Source organism: Micromys minutus (assembly GCF_963924665.1).
Source record: "Micromys minutus genome assembly, chromosome: 18".
Taxonomy (NCBI): Eukaryota; Metazoa; Chordata; class Mammalia; order Rodentia; family Muridae; genus Micromys; species Micromys minutus.
The window spans coordinates 42,225,301-42,237,689 of record NC_137953.1 but is presented as its reverse complement, the minus strand read 5'-3'; the positions used below and the strand labels follow the sequence as shown (position 1 = coordinate 42,237,689).

Below are 12,389 nucleotides of genomic sequence, written 5' to 3'. Positions count from 1 at the left end.
AAACCCACGCAGGTGTGTGAACAGGCTAAAGGATCCTAGGGGGAGGGGACTCGGGTTCATGAAAGAAAAACCCAAAGTGTGGCGACAATCTGAAAAAGCCAATGGAACAATCTCCAACACAGCACAAGGGCACACTCGATCACTCGATGCTTCATCTGGCAGCCCACGCCATACTACACTAAACCTTTGAGCTATGAGGAGCTGAAAAGATCAAATTCTCAGCACCGTCTCCTGCTACGGGACATCGGTTTGAGAATCACTAGATAAAGTGAAGGAAGAGAAACATCAAAGAAAAGACTTATCGAGGACAAAAAGATCAGCATATAGATAACAGCTATTTATACCATCCTGGGTCACCTTGAACTAGGCCAGCTTTCATGGACAATTCCTGTCCTAAACTGTAGGGAATGTCTGTTTCATCCCAAGTAGACAATCGGCACTGGGGTAGAGCCAAGCAACCTCATCACCTCCAACTGATAAAGTTGGATTGCTATCTGCAGCAGTAAAGATGAAGAGAAGCCTTGGAGTGCTTCATCCCTCTTACATTAATGACACGAAGTGCTTCCTTCTCCTTGAATCTTGCCCTTCCTTCCTTCCATGATATTAGCATGACTCATAGAATTTAACCACTGACCATATGTTCCCTTTAACAGTACCCCTAATGTATGCTGCCAACAGATTGCCTATTGCATAGTTTGGGCATTGTCTAAGTGGGGATGGACAAAGAAAGCAGATCAGCCCAGAGCCATACCCTTGAACATCTAATAATGGAAGCTAAGCAAGGCTGGATCTGGTTAGTATTTGGATAGGAGAAAATAGATCAGTGTGGAAGGGAGGGAATGAGGGAGAAAGGGAGAAAGAAAATAAAAAATGGGAATGACTAAGAGAGGGAAGGAGGAAGGCAGGGAAGGAGGAAGAAGAAGAAGGGAGGGAGGCAGGGAAGGAGGGGGGGGAGAAGAAAAAAGAGAGGTTGGTTGGTTAGTTTGTCAAGGCATGAAATTACAGGTAACAAGAATACCTCCAACAAATATTAGCATTTTAAATACTGAAATGTCACTGTTGTTTCTCCTATTAATGTTAAATCAATTTAAAGTAAAGCAGCAGAAGGCCCCTGGAGGGATAATGGGCTTTTGATGGTAGTAAGCTATAGAAACAGAATGATCCCAGGAATCAATGACATTTCAGTCTTGCTTTTCTCAATGCTGCCATTCGGGAAAACAAGGACACGGTTTTATATTGTCCTCGGGAAGAGACTAATAGGACCACTAACCCTTACTAAGTATCCTTCACACTTTTAGTAATATTTTATGTGTAGCAATTGTTTTCATCTTCATGAAATGATGACGGACAGAGACACTTACTTCTCTTAGGGATGTGCCAGGAAAGTCCCAGCACCTTGAGAATACCAAAATGTCCCAATGTGGATCAGTAAACTGTGGTGACCTCACATCTCCCTGCCTCCCCTCCTTCTGTCATAGCAACTACTGCCACGCCTCCTTCAGCCCTAGAAACCAGGTCTCCCTCCTCATCGGTAAGTAACAAGAATTGTCTGAGTTGTCGAGTATGGGGATCCTCTTCCAGTGAGCGCTTCCGTTTCCCTGAGCAATGCAATTTGTTCTCAGTGAAGAACTTCAGAAGACTGTGCTGGGCACAGGTAAAGCCTGTCGCCTGTGCAAGCTTCAACACCTACATGGAGCACAAAACAACTGTAACAATGGACTGAGTTGCTGGTGTTTATTCCAAGGGCTCACAGAGCAAAATCCATACTGACCTGGAGTGAAGGTCATCCTGCTCCTGTGGTAAGTGATTCTGATGCCAAGCCCTCTGCCTCCTCTAGAGATCAGTACCTACTTAGGGATAAGGACTGGGGAGGATGGGAGTCTCTACCCACTTCAGTATACCCCTACTCACACTACTGTAGGGGTACCTCCTCCAAAGATCTGATTTTAGGTAATAAAATATAAGAGCTCCACATGGAGAGGTCACTTAAAATGTGAGAATAGAAGGAAAATCCCCACTCTCTGTGGCCGGGAGCAGGCTCTCCTCACCCAGGGCTTTTGCCTCTCTCTTCTCTGAGACACTAGATTCACTACTTCCTCATGAAACTCAATAAACAACTGCAGGGACAGCAGTGGAAGTGTTGAATATGTCGACATGTCAAATAATAATTAAAAGGCATTAAAATGTTTAACATAATGGCTGTTGGTTTAGCAGGAACTGGAGGAGAGTGAACACTGTCGTTGGTGTGAAGAGAAATCCTGTACTTGGTGAGGTTATAAATCACTCCGGGACTATCAAGAAGAGAAATGTTGGGAGACCTGGATGCAATTATCTATGAGAAATCACAACTGACTCATGGCATCATTTAGCTAGTGACAGCTCCATTCATAAGATTGAACTGATAAGTTCCACAAATCGGCAGTGACTTAGAAATGAGGTGGCCAACTTGGTCATTTGTACCACATGGCAAGCCCACTTACGGTGTCCTGAAGTTCGGTCCATTTATGAAATTTAAAAAACTTTATAGGAAATGCCTTTACGTGACTCTACCTTTAGATATCACTAAGTTGTCCCTTCCTGAGATCAGATGGGGAACAGGAAGTGAAGGCACAGATAAATAACCGTTAAAGTTGCAGCTATAGGAGGAGCTGAGGAGCTTGCTGACGGCTTTAGCTGTGATTTGAGATGCCACACAACCTTCTGCACAGAGTTCTCCTTCAGCCGAATACAGATTTATTCTGTGGCTTAAACATCACTGTTTATTGAATCGAATGGAATTCTAAACCCTATTTATTTTACAATTAAATCATGTGGCTACCAGCTGGGAGAAAGAAGACCCTCAACTGCCTTCATCAACAAGGAAAAGGAGAAGCCATTATCGTCAGATTACTATTGGGCTCTAACCCATTTTACCCACGAACTTCCAATTTTTATGCCAATTTCTTCGGACTGTTATTCCTTTCTCCAGAATTATTAGACTGGAATCAGATTCTTCACACTTTTTCTTTGGATGACTAGGCAGAGCTCCTGAATTGTTGGGCTAAAATTAGATTTTCACACTGTATTCTTTTGATCACAAATCCTATATCTTCCATTGGCAAATTGGTATTAGATTTGAGAGCCTTAGACTGCACATGTAGGTGTTGATATACTGTTGTTGAGAAGGCCAACCAAGGCTTCTAAAACAATATATGTTTGTTGTCTATCATAGTTTCTGAATTATTTATAGACCACTTTGAGTACTGGGCCAAAAAAAGGCTATTACTTATAGGTGTTAAAATATCATTGATACAATATTTCAAGACTCTCAGTCAGTATCAGGAGCAGAAACACATAATGTAATTGTTCAGTTACTTGCAAAGAGCCAAATCAATTCAAAATATTATTCACTGACTGCCTGAATAAAAGTCTTAGGAATCATAATCCAATCCATGTGGATTATGACTAATTAAACTGAGCTCCTTAAGGCAGAACCTCGGAGTCCAACACATACTCATGAAGAAGCTGCCTTACAAAAGTAGGACCCAGTGACCAGAAATCTTGAACCTTCAGACTCTTACAAATTAGTAAAGAAAAAGTAGAGATGGATTTAAGCCCAGGTCAAACCAATTCTAAGGGGAGAATACTCTTTCATTTCCATTGAGTGACAGACTCAATGTTGCTTAATTAAGAAACCTAAGTGAGCTGTGCTCACAAGTCTCATCTTCAGAAGCCCTTCAGAAACCAAGAGTGCTGACTCAAAATTTGCAAGAAGTGAACCTTCTTACTAATCCAGGCAGCAGCACATACTCAATTGATTCCTCTGTGTTCTGGTGCAATGATTCTGGGACAAATTTCATGAGAAATTCCCAAGATCCACAGTAATGGAGAGAAACGCCGGCTGACAAGCCAACGGTGGGAATAACTAGGTCACACAGTATATGCCCTGAATGAACAGGATAAGGTATTTAGCAAAAGTTCTGTCTTCACAGGGCTCTACAGTGGGCTGATGAGTTACTGCAAAATATTCATGTAGTGAAATTCTAAACCCAGAAATCACACCAGGAGAAGAGACCTATGCAACATACTTAGGTCAGGAGGATGGAGCCCTCATCAACAGGATTAGCACCTTGTAATGGGGACCCCAAGGACCCTTTGTCTCCTTCCTCCAGATAAGAATATCAAAAGGCTACATTCTGAAGCCTGCCAGGGTGTTCTCATCAGCACCACACTGTGCTAACACTCAGATCTTAGACTTCTCAGCCACTAAATCTGTTTAAAACAAAACAAAAGGAGCAAGCAAACAAACAAACAAACAAAAACCAGTCTCTTCAATGACAATGAAACTTTGTCTATAGTATTTGGTTATAGAATCCAGGACTGACTAGGACAACCTCTGAGGACATGACATTTGAATTGAAAATGTTTTAAGAAGAGGCTAAGATAGCTTTGATATCCTTACAGAATGCTAATTATTCAGGAGTAGGGAAAACTTTGTCACATGCCTCTGGAACTTACTTAGCTTCTTTGGCAGCTAAGAAGGGCTGGGTTGTATGAATGGTTATACTACACAGTTCTTTCACACCCTGGATGCTATAGAAACCCGAGGGAAAGGTCCTAGTCTAATTTTTAGTTTATATAAAGGACCATGTCCCTTAAATCCTGAGTAAATTGGAGGAATAACTAGAAAATCATGGAAAAGTGTTGCAGTGCCCATGGTGGAAAATACCCGTATGTTAGCCAAAGTGTCTGACAGCAGATATGCAAGTAAGTGTATGGATCTGAAATGCATCTATAAATAAAGCTGGCGGAACTGACAAATGAATTCGAGGTTGAGAGAACTAGAGTACAGGAATCAATATGAGCCTCACCCAGTGTATGCAACTGCACAGCTTATTCTATGAGGGGGGACTTTGGTGGTCATAATAGCTTGGATCTTGATCTATTGTATTCAGATAACCATGATATGTTAAGTGGACATGTCAAGTGGAATCTCAAGAAATGCAAACTGGAAATAAATGTAAAGGCGGGAGTTGTCAGCTCTCCTAATGGAAGTGGGCAGAGGCCACAGAATGCAGACAGGCACTAAGCCCAGGGGCCCCAGCAGAGGTGCAGAGGCTGGAGGAGAGCCACTGAAGGCCAGCTGGGAAGTCAGAGAGGAGACCCTGGAGGAGAATGGGTCTTCTGAATATTCTGAGCAGTTTTGTAAGATTGAATAAGCAAAGAAAATAACCTATCAGATTTCATATGATTATTAGCAACACTGGCAGACACAGTTTCAAAAAGTGTGCTGAATAAAAATTAGACAAGACCAAGGGACTGTGCTAGAAGATGACATAGTAGAAATGACCCATGCAGACAACTGCTTCTGGGAGGTTAGCCATGAACACAGAGGGGCAGGAGCACAAAGCTGGGAGGTAAGAAGTACCAGTGGTCTTTCTTCCTTTCAGCCGAAAACTACGACAGCACACTTTTGCTGGTGGGAATACTCTAGACCGGGCAGAAAGTGAAGAAAGCAACTCCTTGACAGGACTCTCAATGAAGGTCCAATTTTCAAGAGAAAAGAAGCCTTACAGCCAATGGAAGCCTTTCTGAAACTTGGGATAGAGACATTTTGCGTTCAGTTGTAATGGAGAGGGAGGCAAAGTGAACCGTGCAGAGAGAAGGGCAGGACAGCAATGGCAGATGGATACAGCCTTCATTAGGGCTGCCCCTGAATGACCTCACAGCCAGCACTGCCACTCAGTGGGGGTCACTCAAGGCAGGTCAACAATGCCTCTTACTCCTACCCATTTCCACCTGTTGTTGCCACATTGGAACAACAGTGGGGGAAACCAACTGATGAGAGGTGACTCCCATCACTCCCACCTCCCACCCCTCCCATCTCCCCTCCCCTGTTGTTTCTCAACTCTCTTATTTTATTACCATAAAACATTACTTTCTTTCCCCTTTTAGTTTCGAGACGTCATCCCACATACCCACAGACTAGCTTGATTTGTTATAAGGATAAACCCCCATCACGTCCAAAATCCGCCCTTTAGGAATGTGAAGCCATCTCACCCAAGCATGTTTCTCTCCACTCAGATGCAATTATTTCTTAACCTCTATGGCAAGAGCTGTTCAGATTGTCTCTATGTCCCCAATAGTATGAACCCTGAAATACATAACATTCCCTCTACACTGCAGTCAACATAAGATATTCTATTTAAATAGTGCAGTGCGCACCTGCAAACCCCCAGGTCTTCCAGCCTGGCTTCCAAGAACTGTCATTGTCTAGCCCTGACTCTTCCCCCAAGTCATGCATCTTACTAAGATCTCTCCGGGGTTTGTGTGCTGCTGCTGTTTCTGTCTAAATGGTTGGTGCTCTGTATTTCACATCTCACCCTTTGCCTTAGGTAAGTCCTGAAAGATTCAGTCAGTGCCCACATCTCCCAGGAAGCCCTTTATTTGACCAACTCTCCTCTCCCTCCCCCATGCCCCTTCCTCCTTCCCTCACCACCCACCCCCATTCCACAGAGCTGATTTGAGGACTACACTGGTGCGGAAACAAAACTCATCTCACTGGGATAGTAAATAAAGGGAAAGAAGCATGTTAACCAGAAATTGTTATTCCCAAAGAGGAAATATAAGGGACTTAGATAAGTGCTTGGGAGACAGTGGACAGCGCCAGGCACACCACACTGTCCTCTAAGGTGGATGGATCCTGCTGCTTGAAAGCATTGACTTTGTGGACTAGAGAGTACAATTTGGGCCTTAGTTCTAGACTGTCTGCAATAATACCAGGGGTGGGGTGGGGTGGGTGCAATTCCCCTCACTTTCTCTGAACTTGGTAGCTGTTCCCTCCACAGAAAAGCAAACAAAGAAAGCAGTCCTACCTCCATGCTAGCTCCTCCCCCCACACCCCCATTACCAAACAAACTGTTCTCCATTAGCGTCTGTCTTCACAACCCAGCTATAAGGCGATGCTCTGAGGACTGAACCTAACTTCCTCCTATGTGTGGACCACTTCACAAATAAAAATAGTAGTGGCAGCAGAGAGAGGAAGGTGCCCTAGGACCACAGCACTATGGCTGGCTCTGAGATCAGCAGCCCCAACTCCAGCATGTACACGAATAACCAACAACTGTGCCGCCCCTCACCCCCAGAACACCTTGGAACCACACCACAAGAGAAACTGAACAAAGCCCAGGGGAAAGATTTTGTCTTCTTACACCTCAAGTTCCACCATTCCCCCAACCCCACTCTTCTGTTTCATGCATTGAGCCTCTGGCTCCCAAAGGCGCCCCACTGAAAGATAAAGCACAGCATGCCAGAAGCTCGCGGGGACTCGTTGTACTATTGGCACAGGAAGAACAAATTGCTGTATGATGAAGGGGGGCAGACCTCAGTTGTCAGTCCGAGTGAGTCCCTGGAAGGTTCGGTGTACCTGTGAGAGAGTTCAAGGTGCTCTCTGAAACAACTCACAAAACTCACTTCTCTTGGCGATCTGGAGCCTCCTTCCCGAAATGTTGGTTTACATCTGAAATTAATCTGCCATTTGAAAAGAAAAGTATGTTATGTTAGTGATGAGCATCAGGTTGAACAGAACCACCTGAGACCAAAATAACAGCCAATAGCGGTAGACATCAAGGCCATAAAGCCAAGCTCACAGAGAATAAGGAGTCTGTCCTAGCATATTCCTACTCTCCCAAAGCATCTCACTAGATGATCCAGCCTGCATTCCTGCATTCTCATTGGTGAGATCAAACTTCAAACAAAAGAACGTTCTTAGCCCATGAATCTGAAAAACGGAGATCAAAGTCAAAGGTAAGACACACGGCAGCTGAGCCTATCCTGGTGAGTTTTTTTTAATAGAAATATAAACCTGAGAAGTTCTAGCTGCTGTGATAACCATTCAAGGCCACAGCACTGTCTTGCTTTGTGTCCTCATGGCCTCTTTTGCTCCTGTAACAAGTGAAGTAGAGATGGAGACGAGAAAAAATATATCCCAAGTGTGGGATATACGTCGACAGCAGCTGGAGGTGCTGAAGAAGCTAAGCAGAGACTGTACAAAGCTAAAGGAGTCCCACTGTGGCTGCTGAGGAACTACAGAAGCCCTTCCCTTCTCCCAGATGTTGAATGAGCAGACTGTTCAGAATCCACTCCAGGAGACAGGACACCACCCTTGGGGTGCCACTCCCAGCAAAAACGCTGCCTGTGAGGTCGGCAGCAGAGTTTGGGCGCTGCTTTCAGCTGGGCTGGCCAGCTCTCCCTTAGAGCTACTATAGGAAGATGTGCAAATTCTTTTTCCTGCTTTAATTGGTGCTTGCCTAAGCTTTCCCGGAGTTCAACATAATATCAAATTATCTGAGAACGGGACACTGAATGACCTTTATGGATTGCATTTTCATTGTTATTCTGATATTTACACTGAACTCACGATTTCTGGAGTTTTTTGTTTGTTTTTGTTGTTGTTGTGTATTGTTTTGTTTTTTAAAATATTAGAAACTGACATCAGATCTCAGCAAGTAACTGGAGCGAACACACTGGTCAGCAGGTGGCGCTCTCTTACCTTCTCTAGTTGCTCGATGCAGGCTGTGTGGACCACAATTTTGCAGACGGCACACTTCCTCCTGAGAGCGGATTTCTACAACATTCAATTCAAGATACAGGAGAGAAGTGTTAGCAAGCTGTTCTGGGGACTTTCTGAAGTGAACATGTGACTCCCTAAACCCAGCAAAATTGTAAATACTTCTGTTCCTAAGCAAATTGTAACCCCCTAAATAAGCCGGGGTAACTGTCCACCTGCATACAGCAACGACCTAGACAGCTTCTTCCCAATATAGCAATACCTTATAACATAAGCCAAGGTCTTTATCTTGTTACACCAGTTTTAAGTGTCCTCAAGTTCTCCAACTTCTCTACAGGAACACATCCCAATTTCACTCTTAAGGGACAGAGTCAGCATTATGTCTTAAGTACAAACCAATCATTCCATCCTTACTCTCAGAGGCTGTGTCTCAACAGCCAGTCACTTTAAGCTTCTCTCCTAGGCTCAAATCTATTCTGAGCTACTGGGGTTTCTACCCGAATCTTCAGGGGGGAGATTCCAAGTCTGGATTCACACCCAGGAAACGACAACTGGGAAGAATACAGCTCTTGCTCTGTACACTAATGGGCACAGCACAGAGGGTCATTCGCTTAGCCTTTACAGTCTTATGAAGTAGGGACAGCCCTTATCTATCGCTGCCTCGAAGATAAGAAAGCCCACAAACAGCCAGTAACCCGTTCAAGGTCATCCAATTAGAGCACAGCAAACCCAGTGCATCTGCTTCCTACACATCATAAAATTTAGCCTTGATGATTTGGGCACATGTTTAAAGTCACAGTGAAAAGCTTTCTGAGGTCCATCTTATCTCCAACAATTAAAAACCCCGATGTGGTCCAAGCCCAGAGATGACTGTGTGAGCTCCAGATGTCATTCCTGCCAGCATCCCCTGGGGATGTGCAGAGGTCTCTGCAGAAAGAGCTGAAGGAAGAGCTGCCTGGATCATTCTGTTTCATGGAAGTAACCAGCAAGGCAGCAAATGCAGCAAGTGGTCTATAAAGATCTTGAACTCTCTAAATACTGTAAACGTTTACTTTCCTCACCAGACTCTTCCTCACACCAGTATTCCCGCCCTCGGGGGATGAATTGGAATCACATAACTAACAGAACATTTACCGGGTTATTGTCATTTTTCATGCTAAGACACAGCTGTTTTGAGCCTAGCACTAAACATATACATATATACACACACATACACACACACACATACATACATACATACATATATATATATAATTTAATAAACTAAATATTACCTAAGACACCAAATATATTTTGAGCACAAAAAACTCATAATAACAAGAGATTACCAAAGAACCCAGATGGGAAAGGCTGAGAGTGTTCTTGCATTGGAAGGAGTCAGTGTAAACTGTTGGCAACCTGTGACTTCCCCGAGGAAGGACAGGGGAGCAGGCAGGGGAGGAACATACCTAACACTGCTGAAGAGACAGGGCTGTGGAGGAACAGACATCCCTGGGGATGATGGGGAAGGCAGAAGGAAAGAAACTATGAACCCATCAGTCTCTGTGGACACCACTGATAACCGAGTCACCAGCTACCACTCAAGAGCATAGAACACGGCAGCAATGACATTTGTGTGTCTGTGAACCCTTAATGTACCAGACCCCCTCCTGGCTTCGGAATTGCTAACATAATGTAGAACAATATGTATGTTTGGCAATCAACTAACTTTGCAAACAACAAAAGATAAGGAAAACGAGAACACCTAAGGATATTGTTCCAAGCATCTTGCTCTACAATAAAATGCAGAAGGAGGGATGGGGGGAAGAGGATGAAGAAGGGGGAGGAGGAAGCAGAACACACAACCACACAACCGTGAAGGAAAGAGTATGAAACTGAACAACCACAGCAATACCAGTAGTCCTGAAACAGCAGCATCGAAGATAAAATTTGACTGCAAATTTTCATAACTAGAATGCACACAAACAAATAGCCATTGCTCTCCTCTTTCCTATCAGTTTCCTGGCCAGATCTCTGCATGAGCACCACCCACAGAGAGTGTGTGTGACAGTTGAGTCATGTTGTGAATGAGATTTACCATGAAGCTAAAGAAACCGGAGTTGATAATTGTTCGGGTCCCACCACCTACCCCATCCCTATGAGCATTGCACACATGCTGGACACTGCTGCTCAAAATGGGCAAACATTTACAATGGATTTCCAGCACCATTGTTCCTGGAAAGCATCCTCATTGGTGAGCCCTGTCTCCGTGGGTGTTGTCTATGGAGCGCCGGGAATTCTAAGAAGGCATTGTGTATTACAGGACATTATCAGGCTCTTGACCATTGAGTTTGGACTCCTCCCTCATTATTTGCCTTGAACCCAAGAAACATTACAACTGTGTCTCCTCAGCTTTAAAGATAAGCCTGAAGCAAGCAAGCAAGCAAGCAAACAGAAAAAGCACACAGAGATACCTGGCTTGGTTGAGGTTTACTAAGTGAAAGCTAGCATCTCATGGTTAAAAGAATGAAATCTGAGTTTTATCTCTGGCTCTTGATGGTAATGTGATGTTCTTGTCTGTTTGGAGGATAGAACACTGAATATACTTCTCCCCTCTGTTAAGGGTTACGCCAACTGGGCCTGTCAATCACATGGCCATGAGTCCAACTCTCAGAAAAATAGATTCATCTAAAGACATGTTAGGGAGATTGGAGGAATAATTATCCCTTTAATGAGATAATACACCTCGCAGAAGCCCCATCTCCTACACAGCTGCTTACCTCATGAAGTGCCACTTAGTCTGTGGACTTTCCTGCATTCTAGAACTGTAACCTTTTGACCTTCTGTCCAGAGGCATAAATATGCCTTCCCTAACACTCTAGGTTTGCCTTTGCTAAAGTTCTACATAGCTTCAACCATGCAACTGCTTGCTGACCTCCATTGCAAAACAGGCTGGAAAGGTATGATTTTTCTCTCTCTCTTCTCTGTCTCCCCTCCTCCAGGCAGCTGTCAAGGTTCACAGCTTGCCTGCCCTGTTGTTCATTCAAATACATTCCAATAAAACCATCCCCTGGCTTTCTTCCAGTTCTGTTTCTAAGTTCTTTTATTAATGAGACCAAGAGTCCACACAAAAACCCCCTATTTCTCCAGGAATATGGGGATGAGAAGAAGAAGAACACCAGCTACCCCGAAAACCGTGTATATGCACTGAAACCAGGGTACATGCCTCCTCCTCTCCTTTGTTTTCATGTCAGAATGTTGAGCCAAAATCATTTCTAGAACAAGGGGTCCTGGCTCACAAATGCAGAGGAACCACCGGGTTAGTATGTATTCTTGGCGTTCTGGGTCATGTAAATGCAATAAACAACATTCATCTCAATAATTCAGGCACAAAAGACTACGGATGATAACATGAAATAAAGTGCTAAAGTCCTAAGGTAGATTTTATGTAAATAATACTGAATTATTAAAATATGTTTCTGGGTCTTTTGATATAGACTACCCATACATATCATAACCTGGGCTCCCATTTGTGACCCATGCATAATTTATCATACAACCAAGGAAAGCCCCTTTGCCCTACCCTCTGGCCTCATCCCTGGAAGCTACTGCTCAGGTGCAGCTTCCTCAGTAAGAGCTTCTAGACAGCTTTTATTCTGCAAAGTCAGGTAATTGATATTAGCAGGCTTGGTGTTTGCTCTTCATTATCATCTTAATGGGATTTGGAATAAGCCTGGGGGATGCACCTTTGGGTGTGTCTGTGAGAATCTTTACAGACAGGATGAACTGACATAGGATCAACAGTGGGTAGCACCTTGCTTGGGCCAATGGAGGAAAAAGCAGGGTTACCGGACCTTCCTCC

At 43.9% G+C, this 12,389-nt stretch overlaps 1 protein-coding gene across 4 annotated transcripts in view; it reads right to left on the bottom strand.

The window, feature by feature from the left end:
* DGKI (diacylglycerol kinase iota) overlaps positions 1–12,389 on the bottom strand; it is a gene marked incomplete at both ends in the record, with an annotated part of 420,018 nt that overhangs the window by 228,725 nt on the left and 178,904 nt on the right. For all 4 annotated transcript variants that reach the window (XM_080932354.1, XM_080932355.1, XM_080932356.1 and 1 more), the window contains 2 exons: positions 7,453–7,509; positions 8,531–8,605. In XM_080932354.1, the coding sequence (XP_080788480.1) occupies positions 7,453–7,509; positions 8,531–8,605 (132 nt within the window). The remainder of the gene's footprint in view (positions 1–7,452; positions 7,510–8,530; positions 8,606–12,389) is intronic.